The following is a 20666-nucleotide window of genomic DNA, read 5'->3' as shown; positions in this document are numbered from 1 at the left end:
CATACTTTGGGTGGAAGGTCAAAATCTGTTAACTGCTGCTGCTCAATCTCCACTTAAGAAGGTGGTGGTAGAACAGGTTTGGGTGGAGAACCCTTCCCTGCTGCTGCAACACAAGATCCTCCTGAAGGACCAGTCTGATCAGAGGATCGATGGCCATGCTCAGTAGTTCGGATACAAGACTCTATGTGCCCAGTCCGGTGCCACAAGAAGGACTTGATCTTCTTGAGAACTCTGGGCTGAAGTGGTATGGGTGTAAAGGAATACAGGAGGCCTGGGTTCCACTCATGATGAAAAGCATTGCAGAGTGATTGCCGCCTTAGGAACTCCAATGTGCAGTACTTCTGACATTGCGCGTTCTCTGTGGAGGTGAACAGATCTAACCAAGGCTCTCCCCACTGCTGAAAGAGACCTTGCACTAACTACTCCAGATGGAGACACCATTTGTGATAGATTAAGCATTGTCAGCTGAGTTTGTCTTCTGCTCCAGTGTTCAGAGAGCACAGCAGATGTTGAACCACCAGGGATATGGACTGTTGTTCCAGCCATGGTCAGAGATGCAGTGCTTCCTGACAAAGGGTCCACAATCCCACTCTGCCCTGCACTTTGCAGTACCATATAGCAGTGGTTTTGTCCATGAACACCTGCCCTACTTTTCCCTTGGGAGAGGGAAGAAATGTTTTCAATGCCAGTCTGATTGCACGGAGTTCCCCAAGAGACCAGATGCCTCTGATCCCCACCTCTCCCAGATAGCCGTTCCCACTCCAGGAGTGACACATCTGTCACTACTGTCCTCTCTGGTTGGGGAAAGGAGAGGGATCTGCTTCTGACCCAGTCGCGGTTCATAAGCCACCACTGCACATCTTGCACAGTTTCCTTCGAAATCTGGAGAGATTCTCCTGATACTGTGCCCACTGGAACATTTGGCTTGTGTCACCAGCAGGATGCAGGAGGCTATGAACCCAGCAGCCTCAAAGTCATTCTCACCAAAATCCATTATAGGGGCTGAAACATCAGTATCATAGCCTGAATATCCTGGACTCGCCGCTCTGGAGGATGAGCCCGAAACTGCACTATGTCCAGAACAGCTCAGACGAAAGGGAGCATCTGAGAGGGATACAGTTGTGACTTTCACACTTTTATAGTGAACCCCTCAGAATGCAGGAGGTCCGCCGTAGTCTGGAGGTGGGAGATGACAGCCTGGAACAAGTCTGCCTTCAACAGACAGATGCAGAGGTAGGGGAAGACTAAAACCCCTGACCTGCGCAGATGAGCTGCGACTACCGCCATCACCTTGGTGAACCCCCAAGGGGCATCGGTAAGGCTAAACAGGAGCACAGTGAACTGAAAGTGCTAGTGGCCCATCATGAACCGCAAGTGGCATCTGTTGGCAGGCAGGATGGGAACATGTAAATAAGTGTCCTGCAAGTCCAATTCATCTAGTCTCCTGGGTCAGGGGCAGATAAAACCTGAGCAAGAGTGACCATGTTGAACTTATCCTTCCAGAGGAAGAGATTGGGTGCATGAAGATCTAGGTTAGGACTGAGGAAATAGCAACCATGACCTACTTCTGGCACAGTAAAGCTCTCTTAGCCAAGAGAGCTGTAACTTTGTCACAAAGATAGTGGGATGGTAGAACAGATGGAGGGGTAGTCTCGAAAGGGAGGGAATAGCCTCTTCGGACTATCTGCAAAACCCATCTGTCTGACATGATGGACTGTCAGCAGAGCAGATGATGGCGGACTCTGCCTCTGACTGGTCCCTTATGGGGAAGAGTCAGACTAGGAAGGTTTGGAGGCAGCTGAAGAGAGTGGGAGTAGTTCACTGTCTGGAATGCTGGCTCCCTGATCCAAGAGATTGGTGGATTCCACATCCCCGGCCACCAAGAGGCTGGGCAGCATGCACAGCACAGTGGCTGGGGGGAAATGGATGTGGTTTGACACCCCTTCCATAGCAATGAAAGGGGCAAAAAGCAGACTGGGAGGCACGAGGGGCCACCATGAGGCCAATGACCTGGCTGTAGCATGAGAATCCTTGAAGTGCTTGAGCTCCGAGACTGCTTTTTCTTCGGAGACGGGTGCCATTATTGGGCATGTATATAAGATTGACTTGGACATCCTCCGAAAAGCCAGACGTCCTCAAACAGGCGTGACACCTAAGGACCACTGTCAATGCAACTACCCTGCCTAGTGAATTGGTCATGTCCTGTCCACATTGCATCATGAACTTTGCTTTGTCTCTTCCATCAGAAAATGCTTGGGAGAGTACAACCCAGGCCTCATTTGGGACCTGTGGCAGCATCTGCACAATCATATTCCACAGAGTGTGGGAATAAAGGACATGACTGTGTTCACAGACCACAATGCTAGGCTGGCGGAAGAAAACATCCTCTTCTCAAGTGTCTCCAACCTCTTGGATTCCCTATCCTGGAGTGGGGAAGGGAACACGCCATGGGAGATGGAGGCTTGGATAACCAAGCATGCAAGGTGAGGTGTTGTGTAAGGAAATTTGGGTTGCTTAGAGCAGAGCGATGGCAGCAAGCAGTTGTCCTGTTCACAGGAGCCCCTGTGTTGGGTTTGGACCAGATACCCAGTAGGACATGTGTAAGGGCTTAATTGAAGGGGTGCAGGGGTTTGGAGGTTGAAGCACCTCTGTCAGGAGGTTAGTCCTGAATGTCACTGAAGAAAGCTCAAGGTCCAAGAGCTCAGCTGCCCTTCTCACCGCCACAGGATATGAGGCACCCTCCTCCATAGCCACAGTAGGAGGAGAAAGCATGGCAGTATCTGGGTAGGTGTCCAGTCCACTGGCTTCACCCAAGTCCATATGCCAGTCCACAGGGTCTTGGAGCTGGTATTCTAGCATTCCCTCCTTTTCTCATAGTACCCAAGCCCATAAGAAAAAGGCTCAGGATCAGACATAAGATGCACGGATCCTGTCGGCACTGGAGTTGATGTTGTACGACGCCCATTTGGCTCTGTGTCCGAGTTGGCAATGAGGATGGGGGAGCACTGCCCAGGATCGTCGGCATCAGGACCAGTGCCGGGGAAGGTCAAGATAATACGACTGACACTCTCACGGATCCAAGCATGGATCCATGAGTGCCCCTTGGAGCTGAGGCCAAAGCCACCAGAGTGGAACCCAAAGGGGCCCCTTCTGTTTCCAGCAGTGTCAGACTGCCTGAAAATTAGGCACATGACCCCAATAAAACACTTTTAACTGGCATGGGGTTGCTCCGGCTCCTGGAAACTCGGGGAGGCACGGTGTCAGCCCTGAAGCAGGCTCTGCAGACAGAGGCCTAGAACAACGATGCTCCTGCGACCCATCGGCTGATGGACAAGAAAAAGTCGAAGAAAGTTTCGCTTTCTTTGACTTGTTCTTGTGCCTCAACTTACCCGATCATCCAGAGGACTTCGAGTGGGATGACAACGATGGAGAACTCTGCAACCACTTCCAGGACCTTCCTCTCAACTGGTACTGCGACTTGCTCAGAGTCAGGCGTTGGGCACCATCAGCTTCAGGGACCACTCCCTCAAAGCATTCAAATGCATGACTTGGGTTCATGGTCCCGCTCAAAACACCAAAGACACACGAGACACGGATCCGTCAAGGACATCGCCCGATGACAAGTGATATACTTAGGTATTCACATCATGTCCATTTCCCACTTATGTGGGACAGGAACATAATGTACTTTTGGTGGGAATTGGTTATATAATTGTTGTCCCAAGCATGCCTCCTTTTCTATTGTTTGGGAACAAAGAGGCGTCAGGGGTCCTACAAGATCTGTACAAATACATCTCACGTAGACAAGGTTATCAGAGGGATTCCTATCAGATGCCATCAACGATATCTATGTTACATGTCACCTTGATGCAGACCCAGCCTTCGTGTCCCCACAGAGTCTCACCTAGAGGCCTCATTCCAAGGTAACAAGGGTTGGGGCGCTTCTCATGGACATGGTACTGGCAGATTAGGTTTATCACACCTAGCTCTCTTTAGGTTAGAGATTAGGTTCTCCATGCTAGGGTTTTAGGGCATATTTCACATCTTATGCTTATTGCAAGATGGTGGGGTGCTTTGTATTCATGACTCTCATTTTCACAATTATGCTTCTTGAACTTTGCATTATCCTACTCATTGCAGCTCATGCATTTTATCGCAGATTGCAGTCATTTCAATAAACCTGTTGTAGGAAGCCGACCTGGTGTGTGGTGGGTACTCAAGTTACTTACACCTTACAAAAGGTCCACATATCCCCTCTTAGTGAAATGAAGGCAGTGTTTATAAGCCAGGCTCTCTAGAGGTAGCTGTAGATAAGCAGCCAAGGCTTATCTAGGAGACATGCAAAGCCCATGCAATACCATTGTAGTCACATAGCACTTTCACACATGAAAGAAAACACTCAGTTGTACACGAATGAAGGTACTTTTCATCACAAAATACTAGACAGGTGACCCACCCTTAAGAGGTAAGTAAAACACTAAATATATACACTAGCAATCAGAAATAGGCATAGAAAAGATCAGCAAACAGTGCAAATAGTAATAACTAATAGTGACCCTAGGGGAAGCACAAACCATATACTAAAAAAATGGAATGCAAACAAGGTACCCCCACCTAGGTAAGTAGAATGTCTAGAGGGGAGCTGGGAGTACTAGGAAACCACATAGGTAAGTAATGCAGTACCCCCCAGCGACCAGAAATGCAGGAGTGAAACACTGGATTTCCCCAAAACCACTCGAAGGATGAAAAGAAGAAAAAAAAGACACCCAGAACAGCCTGCAAGAAACCAGCAATGGATTACCTGTGAGGGAGACCTGTGGAGAGAGGGAACCAAGTCCAGAAGTGTCTGTGAAGTCCAGGGGGAGTTGGAGGTATTACCCACTCAGAGGTACTCATTGGAGTTGGTCGGCGAAGAAGGACAGGTCAGCACTGCAGCCCAGAAGCAGGGGAAGAGTTCCTGATGAGTGCAAAAGGTGTCCCACAATGGAAACTGGATTGCAGATGGGTGCCGGTGAAGGATTTCCACCAACAAGCCTTGGCAAAGGCAAATTTGCAGTTAGAGGAAAAGAGGTGCTGCCGGGGACCAGCAAGGTCCAGGAGGACGCTACCCAGGAGGGGGAGTCACAGAGGACACTCCGCGTCACAGGAGACCCTCAGGAGCAGAGGCAGCACCCATAGATGTCCTACAGGACAGGGACATAGAAGTCACTAAAGCAGCCCATGCAGCACCACAGAAGTTTCTCCTACGTCGCTAGTGGACCATGCAGAGGCCCAGGAGTTGCAGGAGGGAGTGCTGGGGGTTGGAGCTACACATCGCCTGACGTTCCCCTTGGAGGTAAAGCAAACAAGCCTTGGTAACTGCAAAGGACACAATGCATGGGGGTACTGTCTTGAGTGGGGTGCAAAGGACTTACCACCACCAGTGTGCGACAGGTGGTAGAGAGGACCAAGGGGACCACTCCGGACCACCGTTATACAGGATCCACGCCACTCAGGATGAGGGAAGACCCACAGAGCCGGTCGTTGTTGCAGCCAGGTACCTGCGGATGAAGGGGAGTTATGCCTTCACCCCAAGGGAGATTCCTTCTTCTTCTTGTGCAGGCTGAAGAGTTGCAGTTTTCTGAGGATGCACAGTAAGGAAACTGTTGCAAAGCTGTCAGGAACTCTGGATACAATGTTGCAGAAGAGTCATCCTCATAGATCTGCAGCTTGTGGGTTCCTGGAGGGTCCAGTTGTGGTTCCGGAGGCCAGAAGTCGAAGCAGAGGATGCAGAGGAGTCCTGCTGGAATCTTGCAAGCCGAATCTGAGGACTCACCCCAGAGGAAGACCCTATATTGCCCAAAGAGGGGGCTTGGTCACCTAACCAGGTAACTACCTATCAAAGGGTGCCTCTGATGTCACCTGCTTGGCCTGGCCACTCAAATGCTCCCAGAGTTCCCTGCCAACTCTGGAATCAAGATGGCAGAACCCTGGGACCCTCTGGAGAAGCTCTGAGTATCACCCCTGGGGTGGTGATGGACAGGGGAGTGGTCACTCCCCTTTCCATTGTACAGTTTCGCGCCACAGCAGGGACTGGTGGTCCTTGAACCAATATGACTGGTCTATGCATGGAGGGCACCAAATGTGCTCTTCAAAGCAAAACCAGTGGCTGGGGGAGGCTACCCCTCCCAAGCCAGTCACACCTATATCCAAAGGGAGAGGGTGTTACCTCCCTCTCCCAAAGGAAATCCTTTGTTCTGCCTTCCTGGGCTTGATCAGATCAAGCAGCAGGAGGGCAGAAACGTGTCTGAGGGGTGGCAGCAGCTGGGCTGCCCGGAAAACCCTGTAAGACCGGTGATAGCAATGCTGGGTGTCCTCTAAGGAGCCCTCAAAGTGGAGCCCTCAAAGTGCATGGAATCATACTTCCAATACTTGCAACAGTATTGGGGTACGATCCCGACATGTTTGATACAAACATGCCCAGGTTCGGAGTTACCATTATGTAGGTGGACATAGGTAGTGACCCATGTCCAGTACACATAAAAATGGCATCCCCACACTCACAAAGTCCAGTAAAATGTGGCTGGAGTTTGTGGAGGCACATCTGCTGGTGCAGCGGAGCCCTCCCACACAGGTACCTGCACCCTGCCCTCTGGGCTGATAAGGGCCTACAATAGGGGTGACTTATGGTGACCTGGTGTAATTACCTGCAGTGGAAAGTCTGCAGAACACTGCATGGGCTCCTTATGGGTGAAAGAATAACTGCTGCTGCCCATAGGGTTCCCCTGGAACCCCAACGCCCTGGGTACCTAGGTACCATATACTAGCGACTTACAAGGCAGGACCAGTAAGCCAATTAATAAAATAAGAATAAAAAGTTACCAGCAACTAAATTTAGAGGAGAGAGCATAATCCCTGTGGTCCTGGTTAGCAGGATCCCAGTGAACACAGTAACACACACAGACAAACAGGCCAAAAGTGGGGGTAACCAAGCTAGAAAGAGGCTACTTTCCTACACATGTTGGAAACCTTACTGCATCTCCTTCATTGCCTGTGTGTGACTGAGACTTGTTGCTCACGTGACAAAAGAGTACTCTCCGTTTAACCACAACTCCCCTGAGATGTTGCACTCTAGAATCCATGCATAAAGGCTGCCTATAATCACCTTTTACTGTTTGGGTTTTTGGTGAGGTACTGCTTGTGAGCCAGGAGGGTTGGGCCAACAGTTGCGACTTGTTGTAGGATTGGCCTAGTCGCCTGCAAACAAAAGTGCTGACATCCCTAAACCAGCAGTCTCGCCTAGGAGCGAGAGTCCAACTACGACATGCCGCACCAGCAACGGTGTTTTGGCACTCATTTATGGATTACAAATAGGGCGTATGTATTTGTTATTCTATGGGTTGACTTCGGTTAAGTTTGTTGTTTTACACTGTATTTCTCCACTCCAGGGTATAGACATCCATGGTAGCCGGGGACTAGATAAACTTCCTTGTGTTTGATTATAAAGTCTGTTTTATTTCTGCAATGTGGGCTTCCCTATCATATATTTCTCAATTAGTATGGGGTGCCCTTTCTTCTCTTTGTGTTCCGTTGAAATAAACACTCCAATATGGCAGCCTCACATACCTGCCCTTTAGCTGGCCCTTGTGAAGTCTGTCATAGAATAAAGAATCGCTCCATCCAGGAGTACAGGCATTTCCGGGTGGTGTTCGCAAGGCTTTGGTGTCTATCTGCCCTGAGGTTTATGCAGCATGCTTCTGTTTCCCTCCTCATATTTCACATGTGGGAGGACCATTATGGCAGGCTTTTGAGAAACTCCGCAGACTCCAAATAAGCTCGGCAGAATTTAATAGGAAAGGAAACAATGGAACGGGCTGAGAGATAACCCTGGGACCCAGCTGAAATATAGAGGCCGTTTATATATCTGATAAAGCAATCTCACACCGATATTGCGTCCATTTTAAACAGTCTTTTCCGTATGTTTCCACTCCACCAAAGGAACTTCTCCTTTAAGACGATGACTAAGGAGGTACCGTGTACTCTGTGAGGGTCTGGAGCCCTGCGATTTCCCTATGCATTAGTAAGAAACCTGTGCTTTAGACATCTTCACCCACTATGTATGGGACTAGAGCAATGTCATCTGCTTGTAGCACTTTGTTTAACTTTAGTTCATATTACACTAGGCCACCGGTCATATACACGAGTGAAAGTTTTTTGGGGAAGCACTTTGATGCAGTGTTGAGTAGCAATAAGTACTGGCATGAAAGAAAGCACCAGACAATAGACAATGCATGTCTATGTACATGTAGACACACTTCTGGATACTTACCCACAGGGTGGCATTTTCTGCATGACAATATGGATCACCCGTGGGGATGGAACCACTACATATAGATTTGATATTTTTCCTATTTCTTTTTCATTTTCTCTTTCTTTTTTTTTTCCTTTCTTGTCAAGCCATTAGTTATAATGCAAATACTTTACATTGCAGGTATAGGGTCTATGAGTGGTGTAGCCTCTCCTGGGATGGCTCTATATTTTTAATTGCTGTGTGCCCTGAAGAAGGTGAGTGACCCCTTGTGGTCACTTGAAACCGAACCGCGCGTTGGCACCATCATTAAGGACAAAGACGCTCTATTGGACTTTAACCCCCTTCATAAACATTTTTTGTGACCTACGGTGTAAATGCATCAAACCAGGAGTAGAGAAACTCTCATGATTGCGTATTCTTGGAACACTGAGGACTTGTACCCAAGGGATATTGTTGAACAGATATTGGGATAATTTCGGTCTACTTGTTTTGGAGGTGTATTTGTTTTTTCTTACTCCTTGGGGGGGTCCTTAAATTGGCTTTAGATTGCCTTATATACGTTGTCCTTTTTGTTTTTAAACAGTATGACTGTAATTGTGTGAATGTGAGTCTTTTATTTTTTGCTCTTTTCCCAGCAGTCATAGGACTACCTGTATTATACACACAAGTACAATATTGAAATAAATGAGACTATAATTGTAAAATAAACTGATATGAAACATATAGATATGAATGCATATTAAGATTTTTGGCTTGATGATTTTGTCATTATATTTGGGGATTCTGATTTTTTTGGGACCATCAGTGAAGGTGGGATGTTTCATTTTGTTGGCTAATTTACAGATGCCCTGAGTATCTCTGTCTCACACACAGCAGGTACCCTAAGTACCATTATACGGAGATGTCTGTGGTCTTTGGGATAATCCTCCTCAGCTGAACAGGGAGCACCTAACTACTGTATGCTGTTGGCTGTTCGAGATTGAACTTCTAAAAATACTTTTCTCTCCATTTGGTGCTCTGTCTCTTTACCCATTTTTTAAAACGGCTAACGCCATAGACATTACAGAGAATGTCAGCCATGCATTAACGCTACATCTAATAGGGCATGGCTTAACAGATGATGGCGGGGATGTCACATTCATTGTAGAAGCCAATGAAGTTCACCAAACAGAAACATTCTATTCCTGGGTTAATTTTCCTGAAAAAGATGAGACTACATACACATTCCTTACATACAGATTTGCAAACGTACCACAATGGTACCAAGCATTCCAGTATCTTGAAATACCAATTACTTATCAAGAACATCAGAACTGGTTTAATGGTGCTCTATCACCCATAAAAGAACCTGTGAGATTAGGTCCCTCAGGTAATGACAGACCAACGTGGCCAGTGTTTACCACATATACACCACACCCCGGCGTACAAAATATGCAGGCAGCTGATCTGTGCAGTCTTTACAATGAGCTAGTAACATTATATAGGCTGCTTGTTCAGTTTGTAATGTGAACTTTGAACACAACACCAGTGCATCCAGCACCACCAGCACCCTCTGAATACCAATTGGCCGTTACTGGGATTAACCCACAAACAGTACATTCTATCATGGGCAAAGTGCTCACGGAACAAGAGAAAATACCGTTCTGGATAGCCCAGAAAAGTATTCAGCTGGAAGCTGTGTTTCCCCGCACCAGACCACAGGGAAAGCATAGAATTCTCACTATGTGCTTGCCATTCGGAATGGTTCCCTCAGTGGATGACTGCGCACATTGGCTACAGTCTTCGCTGCAGTTTACACTACCACACATGGTACCCCGACACTTGACAATTTACTGCAAGTGTTAAAACAAATTCAGAACGAACACGGGGCTGCACCAGCCCTGGACTTGGGGATGAAACTGATGAGTAACTTCGATGCAGTTTCCTCAATAATACTGAGTAATATCAAAGGGGAAGCAGTAGCGTTGGCCATACACCAGCGGCTCCAGGAGGTGCCACACCTGAAACATGAGCAACAGCTGCTAAAAATTATTTCCAATACCTGTACTAGTATAAGATGGGATAGTTTCGGAGCCAAGCCGAAAAAAACCTGAAATTCAGGGTACCACCCCTAAGGAAGATACTAAACAAGCACAGGAGGGTTTTAAAAAGCACTGGGATAAACAAAAACAAAATAAAGATAGGCAAAGAGCAGACACTCCACACCTGGAGAACTCCGAAAGGAGATATAGGCCCTCATTATGTACATCGCGGTCTGGACTGCTATGCTGGCGGTAGCGGTAATTGCCACTAGACCACCATATAATGAACGTGGCAGAACCGCCACAGATGAAACGCCACAACCGCCAGGTTCCCGCCACCAGGCAGACTGGCAGTGGTGGCGTTTCTGATCCGACCGGTCAGCGCTGCCCGCTGGATAATGAGTCCGATTCCACCAACCTTTCCCTGGTGATTTGCACCGCCAGGGAAAGGCTGGCAGAATGAGTGACTCGGGCCCCAACTGGGGGCCCATGCACTGCCCATGCACTTGCCATGGGCAGTGCAGGGTCTCCAATGCCCTACCCCGTCACGCATTTCACTGCCCGATTTACGGGCAGTGAAATGCGCAACAGGTGCTACTCCATCCGCCGCACTGCTACATTGCCGCTGACTCCATTTGGAGCCGGCATCAATGTTCAGGCCCTGCATCCAGCTGGGCCAGCTGGTGGAAACCCTGTTTCCACCGGCCCGCCCAGCTGAATGTTCGGAATGTGGCCGGTGGGGGGTTCTGTGTGCTGGCGGTCTTCTGTTGACCGTCAGCGCCAATCTCGGTGGGTTTCCCCGCCGAGATCCTAATTACCCCCATAATCTCAAAAACAGAGAAAAATTGAAAGCTCCTGCCAGACATACTGATTTACGTCCCTCTTGTTCCTTTCAGGATGCACTGTATTGACTTAGCGAGAGAGTGGGCCAGTCAGAACAACATCCTGACTATGTAAAACAGAAGAAAGACTCAAAGCAATCTTCAGACAAGAAAGAAGACAAGTCCCCCAACAAAAGCCACAAGGTGGCAGCACATTCAATTAAAAATGAGAACACTGCTGAAGAACAAGATGTGAGCAGTGACCCTGCTGGACAGCGCAGCAGAAACCATGATATGTCACCAGAGTCTGAAAGATCATCTGAGTGCGAGGGCAGTCGAGACTGCGGAAGGGTGCATTCTCCCACCCCACAGGGTTTATGATTGAAACATCCAAGTTGAGGGAGACATGGATCGCACCATTAGTATAATATTCTGGGATGAACTTAGTTGTGATATCCTATTGGCTGAAAGATACTGGCCACCTGAGCACATCCGTAAGCTCCCACATGGGGAAGATGTCATTTTGCCTTCTTACTCTGATTGTGTTCCAGAGGCAGTAAAACAAGCCTAAGCTGTAAAGTGAGCATTAGCACAGGCACCTGCACTATACCGCAACCAAGCAGTTTGGGATAAGGATTTCCCCCTACCATGTAATACCTATTAAGCCTACACCCCAGCCTCAGCCCCACTATCCAGTTAAACACAAGGCAAAAGCTCCAGTGAAGGAGATCCTCACTCATCTTGAGTACCAGGGAGTAATTGAGCCCTATGTCTCTGCAATGAATAACCTGTTATTCCCGGTTGCTAAACCAGACCATTCCTAAAGAATAGTCTTAGATTACAGACATTTAAACAGTCACACACGCACATATGTAATACAAAATTCACACAGCACGGCACTAATTAACAACATGGTGTGTAAAAAAATACAAAACAACCTTGGATATTTCAAACGGTTTCTTCTGCCACAACTAAGCACATGAAAATCAGGACCTGAGTGCATTCTCATTTGGCCCACAAAAGCACTTCTGTTGTTTGCCCCAAGGCTACAAGAACAGCACAGAGCTGTTCTCAGCCCGTGTAACATCAATATTACATGATATTGACCCTGAGGCATTGTCCTGTGTGAATGACATCTATCTCACAGATGACAACCTCAACATTCATCTTACCAGGGTCGATCTGATCATTCTAGGATTCGCAGCCCTTGGCTACAAATTCAGTTTCAAGAAAACTAAAATAGCCTTTATCAGTGTATTGTTCCTGGTATATAAGCTATCAAACGAGGGCAAGAGCTTGGCCCTGCACTTTTTAGAAAAATGCACTCAACTCCAGCCACCAAATACTATCAAGAAACTGCAGTCTTTACTTGGTTTCTCAAACTTTGCAGAACTTACATCCTGGCTATGCACAATGCTTAAAGCCACTCTATTATTTCAAATGCCCAGATTTCTCAAGCAGACACTGGACTGTTGAACACACATGTATCCTTAGAGGATTGCAACAGGGCATGCTAGAAGCAAAACACTTACACACCCGTAACAATAAAATAAATGTGATCATCAGCATAATTGCGGGTGCCATTGGGTTTACTTATGTCACCTTTAACAAAGGCGACATGGTGCCCATAGCATATAAATTACATTTATACTCCAACGCAGAACAACGCTTTGCACCCACAGAAAAAATTCTGACTGCTGTACAGATGGCTGTCATCAAGGAGACGCCACTTGCCCCAGGGAAACGCATTATTGTAGTTACCCTGTTGCCAGCCTTAGAGGCTGTCACCAAAGCAAGTGTTCCTAATGCTAAAGCATTACATCCATTCTGAATTCAATGAGCAACCTCCCTGACTGCCACTGATGTTGATTACATCTTTGAACCAAAACTTCAAACACAAGAATTACTCCAATATGAACACGAGTGCCCTGCACCTCTTAAAATCTTGCCACTTGACAGATACCATACTGTCATTTACACTGATGGTTCAGCACAACCAGCCGTAGGTACGAAACATCAATATTCAGCCGCTTGCGCAGCCGTGAGCGGAGTGATGAAGAATGATGTATTCCACCCTTGTGATACCTACACGCAGACCCTAGGGGATTGCAAAGCACAACTGACTAAACTCAAAGCCCTCATCCTGGCATTGGAACGTATGGATCCAAGATACCTTACATTGTTAGTGTGTGATTTGTACTACTGTGTCCAGTCCTACAATGATTATCTCAATCATTGGCAGTTAAACAGGTTCAGAGACTCCAGGGGGAACAGCATAAAACACAAACGTCTTTGGGGGAGGGTGGCTGACCTTTAGGATAAGCTACCTGTTGCTCATGTAGTCCATACATTGGGCCACCAACCTGTAAGTGTACACGTTATTGGCAACACCTTGGCTGATGAAGCAGTCAAATTTGCAGCAGCTACTGCTTCTGTTGCTGCAGTGACTTGTTCCCAGAAAAGATTGGATAATGAAATGTTGGCTGTCGTAAAATCTTCGGCTGAAGGCAAGCCTCTCCCAAAAGCATACCCTACAAAATATTCATACCATATCAGTGCACAGAACGTTGCCTTTGCAACAATTCCTGGTGTCAGAGATTGAGTGATCCCCAGCAAAGACCAGAGATTAGATCTCATCAAAGCAACGCATCAGGGTGTCACATCTGCTCATGCTGGTTTTGCAGCCACAATATCAATCTTACAGAAATGCTTCTGGTGGCCAGGTCCTTACAAACAGACCAAGCAATATGTCCTTTGTTGTGTATTTGCCAGCAAATTAAGGGCTCAAACATAAAATGACCTCCGCAGACTTCCCTCTTATTGTCCAACAGGCTACTACAATGTGTGTACCTGAACCATAGTGGTCCCCTACAACCTGATGGTGCATACAAATCCATCTTAGTCGCTGTTGATTCATGTTCTAAATTCCTGTGGGTGTGGCAACAGTGGTCGGCTGATGCTCGAACTGTTATAAAAGATTTGCTGCGCTCTATTGGTACATATGCGGTTGCAGCATTCCATTCGGACCAGGGCCCTGCCTTTGCCTCTAAGGCATTCAGGGACACCATGAGGACGGTGGGTGTTGAGCTACATTACTCCTCACCCTACCATCCTGAGGGTAATTTGATTGTGGAGAGGAGGAATCGAGATCTAAAGCAGTCCTTAACAGCTAGAGTACTAGGTTCAGGCCGCAGTTACCTTCGTCACTTATATGGGGTCCAGAGAGCACTGAATAATCTGCCAAGACGGTCCTTGGGAGGACGCACTCCTTATGAGGTCCTCTTTGGGATAGCTATGTATGTCCCGTATCTAGATGGCACTGCTTTGGTGGCAGCGGACATACCTTTTGACGTAAATGAAATGAATGTCTCACTGTCTTACAGGATCTTCACCAATTTCATGATGATAATTCATCCGCCAGTGCTGTCACCTTAGGAATAAGGGATTTGTCAACAACTCCTACAGGCTGGATTCCTAAAGTCAGGGATCTGGTTCGTGTGAAGATTATTGTGATATAAAGATGGAATTCGGCCCATCCTACAGAGCACCGGTCCCAGTCCTGGGAATCCAAGGTACCAGAACTGGTATCTTGACAACATCAAATTACACCATGTGGCCGATCCTGCACAGTAGACCCAGAGGTCTCTTGGTTAATCCCTGTTTCCCTCTTGCTAGCCAACAGGATATACCTCTCCAAAGAAGAAGCAACAACGCTTCTTAATACATCAGCATGTACGACACTGCTATGAATGCCTTCTCGAGCATGGGGAGGGCAGCAAATGAACTTCTGCTAATTCCTGTTGCAGCCTCACCAACAAGAACTGTCCAAGGTGTGGCTGTGTTCGACTCCAATTCAACTCAAACTGACAACACCGTCTACTATGAGCCTCCATGTGAAGTGGATCCATCCACCAGTAATGCACCGGCTCCTATGTTATCAGAAACTGCTTTTGGTTACTTTATCGACCTTGATGACTTTTCTTCAACTTCATCTACACCTACAACTGAAACTGTTTCAAAGACATGTACGCTTAAAAACAACTATTTCGTTTATCCATGGATTTATCTCTGGATATCTCTGACATTGCTCGTTTTTCTATTATGGATTGGCTTTGTGACTGTTTTCTTTCTCCTTATAAATGGTCATTATCTTCCTGAATGCTCCTCTGTCGAGCCAGTGGATGAAGTTCTAACTCCCTACCTTTCCTCACATAAGGTCTGAAGAGACTTGCCCCTTGTGAACATTTCAGCTGTACCAATTCCAGGCAGGATTGTTTGGGACAAAGTTCCATTTGATATATGTGGGCCTACTGAGGTCATTCAAATTCCATATGTATTTAAAATGTCAATGACTGATGTAATCACACCTGGTGTTGTTTCTGATGACTGGGATGATCATACAGTTGGTTCTATGTGTGCTGAATTGCAAGATTACACTGTATTTGTAAGTGATGATGTGTACACTAACACAAAGAATTATGGGGAAATGTTCTGCTATTATCATTGAGGACATTACTATCTGCACCAAGCAACTAAACATAGATCAGTATTCAATTGTTACACAGCAGGAACACTATTAAACTCCTGCAGTGGGAAGCCCTAAAAGGTACACAGAGAAATGTACATATTTTTCTAGGCATAACACTACAAAAGAAGAGTCATATTATTTCAAATTACCACCTTCAAAAATATATTAAATTGATTTATTCCAATTCCCTTGTTTCCCAACTTGCAGTTGAAGGATACAATACTGGAAAAAACACTATTAATGCAAAAAGTATATGGGAAGCTCAAGATTGGCAAATTCAGGGTAGGGAAGCTTCGTTTAGAGCATGTCTTATTCCTGTCCAAATGATTTTATTGAATGACACAATTCAAGAGACATCCTGACTAGGGTTAGCAAAAATAAAATAATTCAAAGTGCCCAGTATCCCCACATCAGCAAAATGTAGCGATTGACAATCCTTCCTAAATTTTACAGTGGAAGAATTAGATGCTAAGTTTCGGGATGGTATCTATAATTCTTCACTTTCCAATCCTGGCGGGTGGTGATTGTGGCCAATAGACACAAATAGCTGTCAGGCACATTTTGTTAATTTCTCAGGGTGTTTCAAGATTAGCCGGCCAGACCCTTGCTTTATCTTGGGTCGGTACTCAGGTATAGTTACCACATAGAGTGTTGGTAATCTGTGCCAACAATGGTTACAGACTAACATTTTAGCTGCAGAGAAAGAACATCTCAATATGCTATGTGAGGAAATAGACTTACGAGATATCTTGTTAGGTCCAAGAAAGTCACTATCTAAATGATTCCTGTGTGCCATATACAATGAGATCTGGAAGCTTTCTCAGATGGAAGTGGCTGCATGTTTAAGGCAGATAGATAAGGAAAATTTGGAAAAGGCTTTAGCTGTTGTTGATAATGACATGAATACTATGTCTAACAGAATATCCTCCCTTAATGACATAGGCCCTCATTACAACCCTGGTGGTAAATCCCGCTTACCGCCGTGCAGAAGACCGCCAACATACCGCTATGGCCGCGGAAGTCCGCTACAGGTATTAAGACCCACAGCTCGGAATATGCCACAATACAGACACCCACACAAGTCTGCCACACCAAAGGTCAGTGATATACTGGCAATAAAAAAACCGACACCGTCACACCAACGAGAATACGCCCACACTATAATGACCCACGAATCAGCGCGGCGGTCTTTCAACCGCGGTAAACCATTGGCGGTACACACCGCCGCGCTCAAAATACACACACATTTACAAAACACAGCCACATTGGACAATTCAAAATACACACACCTGATACACATAAACACACCACTCCCACACACCCAATCCAATATAAAACACACACCCACATTACCCACAAACCCTTAGTACCAGAAATTTGAAAGCAGGCCAGAGTGAGACACTACCAAAAACAACACCAGCATCCACAAACACACAACACCATCACTTACACAACATCCACGCACCTCAAACAACACACACCAACACATCCCCTCACACATCACAACAGACACCACCTCACACATCACCCACACGACATCATGGAACCTCAAAGACACCCCAGGTTCTCTGAGGAGGAGCTCAGGGTCATGGTGGAGGAAACCATCCGGGTAGAGCCACAGCTATTCAGATCACAGGTGCAGCAGACATCAATTGCAAGGAAGATGGAGCTATGGGGAACAATTGTCGACAGGGTAAACGCAGTGGGACAGCATCCAAGAACACGGGATGGCATCAGGAAGAGGTGGAACGACCTACGGGGGAAGGTGCGTTCTGTGGTATTCAGACACCAGATTGCTGTACAGAGGACTGGGGGTGGACCCCTACCTCCTCCCCCACAACTAACAACATGGGAAGAGCAAGTCTTGGTGATCATGCATCCTGAGGGCCTCGCAGGAGTAGCAAGAGGACTGGACTCTAGTAAGGCAAATCTTTACTACCTTATCCCCCCCCACCCCACCTGCATGCCATCACATACTACCACTCTTACCATCACACCCATCGCCCCAACAACCCACAGATACCCCACCAACACAACCCACACATCCCAAAACTAAGCCCTGCATGTAACACCAATGCATGGACACCCATCACCCAAGCATGTCCAGTACAGAGACGCACTCATGCCCCAAAATCACCAATCACACAAGAACCAAGCCAATAATGCAAGCACTGGAGTAGAGGGTCACTCACCCATTGCACACAATGGCACACACAGATACAATAACTATGCATTTACACCCCAACAGAACCCCTACCCAACGTCACCGGACAGGAGGTGCCAGACATATACAGTCCCCCATAGAAGAGGCCCACAGTGATAACAGCAGCTCTGCACGCCTGGATCAAGATCACCAGCCCGGCCCACCTGGGACCTTGGGACAGTCGGTTCCCCTGCCACTGTCCCAAGCCACCACAGAGCCTCCCCCCTCAGGAAACACCAGCACAGCACCCACCCACAGGGCCCATCCCTCTGTCCCCAGGACACGTCAATCAGCAGTGTGTCCACCACTACAGGGAACCGAGGAAAACCCACTAACACAGGATGATCAGGGCCCTGGGGGCAGTGGCAGTGGGCACACGGTTCAGGGGACAGAGGCACAGGATAACAGGGAAACTGGGAGGACTGCTGTGCGACGGGAGGGGGACAGGCCCAGGGAACCGACACTCCACAAGGCACTCTCCAACATCATGGGAGCTTACCATCATTCCCAGGAGACCATGGCAACGGTACTGGCCAAGTTTCAGGAGACCCAGCGGCTGCAGGAGGAACACTACCTTGGGATCAGGGAGGGCTTGAAGTCCATTAACACCTCCCTGGTCACCATTGCAGGGGGTACTGGCAGACCTTCTCAACACCAGGAGGGACACAGTGGCACAACAAGGGGCCCCTGACACTAGCCTCGACGATGAACAGCCCTCCACCTCTGCCGGCGCTAGTGGACAGGAGGCACCGCCACAGAAACAACAGCACCCCACCCCCTGCAGATGGAGAACCACCCCGCAAACAGTCCCTGAGTGAGATCCTAGAACAAGACAGAGAACATTGCCAAGACCCCCACCAGGAAATGAGACCTCCCCTGAATGTCACCCTTTTGTCCCACTATGTCACACTGTCCATCCTTAAACTGCCATTGCTCCACTTCCTAGGCCCCTTTGGACAATGCACCTGTGAAACAAATAGACTGGACTCTGCCATGGACATTCCTCCACCATCACCCCTGCCCATTTTACAACCCCCTCCACTTATTTGCACAGGAATAAACACACTTCAATCACAAAACAATCTGGAGTAAGTCTGTGCTTTCACAGATGTGTAATTGCTGTAACTATGGAATGTAGGAATGTCAATGCACTTGTTCACATCCCAATGTAACACAGCTGTGGGCCAGGAGTAAACAGAGCAGAGGGCACAAAGTGGGACACAGATCTGTGAAATGGAAAGTCAAAGTGACCAGTCAGGGTCCATACACTGAGTGAAAATGACAAACTTATGTTAGCTCAAACAACAGTATGAGATGTGGGAAGCAGTTATGTCTTCTTACCTGTGTCTCACTGGAAGTATTGCATGAGGATGTTGTTTCGGTTGTCGATATCCTCTTCTTCTGCCTCCTCTTCTTCACTGTCCACAGGCTCCACAGCAGCCACAAGACCACCATCTGGGCCATCCTCCTGCAGAAAAGGCACCTGCAGTCCCAAAGCCAGGTTGTGCAGCATACAGCAGGCCACGATTATCTGGCACACCTTCTTTGGTGAGTAGTATAGGGAGCCACCTGTCAGATGGAGGCACCGGAATCTGGCCTTTAGGAGGCAGAAGATGCGTTCGATCACCCTCCTAGTTCGCCATGTGCCTCATTGTAGCGTTCCTCTGCCCTTGTCCTGGGATTTCTCACTGGGGTCAGTAGCCATGACAGATTGGGGTAACCAGAGTCACCTGCAAATGTCGATGGATATCTGTTAGACACACACTAACCCTTAGGGACAGCCCCATACCCAGACACCTACGTCAACTGTATTGGGACCTTGCCCTCACCTATTAGCCACACACGGTGCCTCTGGAGTTGCCCCATCACATAAGGGATGCTGCTATTTCTCAAAATGTAAGCATCATGCACAGAGCCAGGATACCTGGCATTGACATGGGAGATGTACTGGTCTGCCAAACACACCATCTGCACATTCATAGAATGGTAGCTGTTCCGGTTTCTATACACCTGTTCATTCCTGCAGGGGGGTACAAATGCCACATGTGTCCCATCAATAGCACCTATGATGTTGGGGATATGTCCCAAGACATAGAAGTCACCTTTCACTGTTGGCAAATCCTCCACCTGAGGGAAAACGATGTAGCTGCACATGTGTTTCAGCAGGGCAGACAAGACTCTGGACAACACGTTAGAGAACATTGGCTGGGACATCCCTGATGCCATGGCCACTGTTGTTTGAAAAGACCCAGTGGCCAGGAAATGGAGTACAGACAGGACCTGCACTAAAGGGGGGATTCCTGTGGGATGGCGGCTAGATGAAATCAGGTCTGGCTCCAACTGGGCACACAGTTCCTGGATTGTTGCACGATCAAGCCTGTATGTGACTAGGATGTGTCTCTCATCTCATCACCTGCCCCAGCAGACGTTCCCTATGGAGGAGAACAGCGAGCAGAGAGTCATCCAACACTGAGGTATCACAATTTGTTATCTGCAGAAATTTTATTAATCCGCAATGTGCTGGTATCTGTCTATATTCCCGGCCCAGATAGGTGTGACGCAGTTAACGTTCATCCCATGTGGTCTCGTGAAAGTGTGGCTGCCTGACCTGTAAGGTGGGACAAGGGATATGAGGTAACTGCGCTGGCGTTGTACGCACCTCGGACACTGGCACCACCGCTGACATGGCTACCATCCCCAGTGGTCAGTCGTCTGAGGCTGGAGGTGAGTTCCTGGACCCTGGGCAGCTTCCATGAGGCATGACTTCCAGAACCAGTGGAGACTTTTATCCACTTGAGAGACT

At 47.6% G+C, this 20666-nt stretch overlaps 1 protein-coding gene across 1 annotated transcript in view; it reads left to right on the top strand.

The window, feature by feature from the left end:
* The window catches only part of TECTB (tectorin beta), a 230403-nt gene extending 215868 nt beyond the window's left edge, over window positions 1–14535 (top strand). The window contains exon 11 of the mRNA XM_069242215.1: window positions 14516–14535. Coding sequence (XP_069098316.1) covers window positions 14516–14535 — 20 coding nt within the window. The remainder of the gene's footprint in view (window positions 1–14515) is intronic.
* The last annotated feature ends 6131 nt before the right edge of the window (window positions 14536–20666 follow it).

Source organism: Pleurodeles waltl, chromosome 6 (assembly GCF_031143425.1).
Source record: "Pleurodeles waltl isolate 20211129_DDA chromosome 6, aPleWal1.hap1.20221129, whole genome shotgun sequence".
Taxonomy (NCBI): Eukaryota; Metazoa; Chordata; class Amphibia; order Caudata; family Salamandridae; genus Pleurodeles; species Pleurodeles waltl.
The sequence above is the reverse complement of the archived record's forward strand: the minus strand, read 5'-3'. Positions and strand labels throughout refer to the sequence as shown.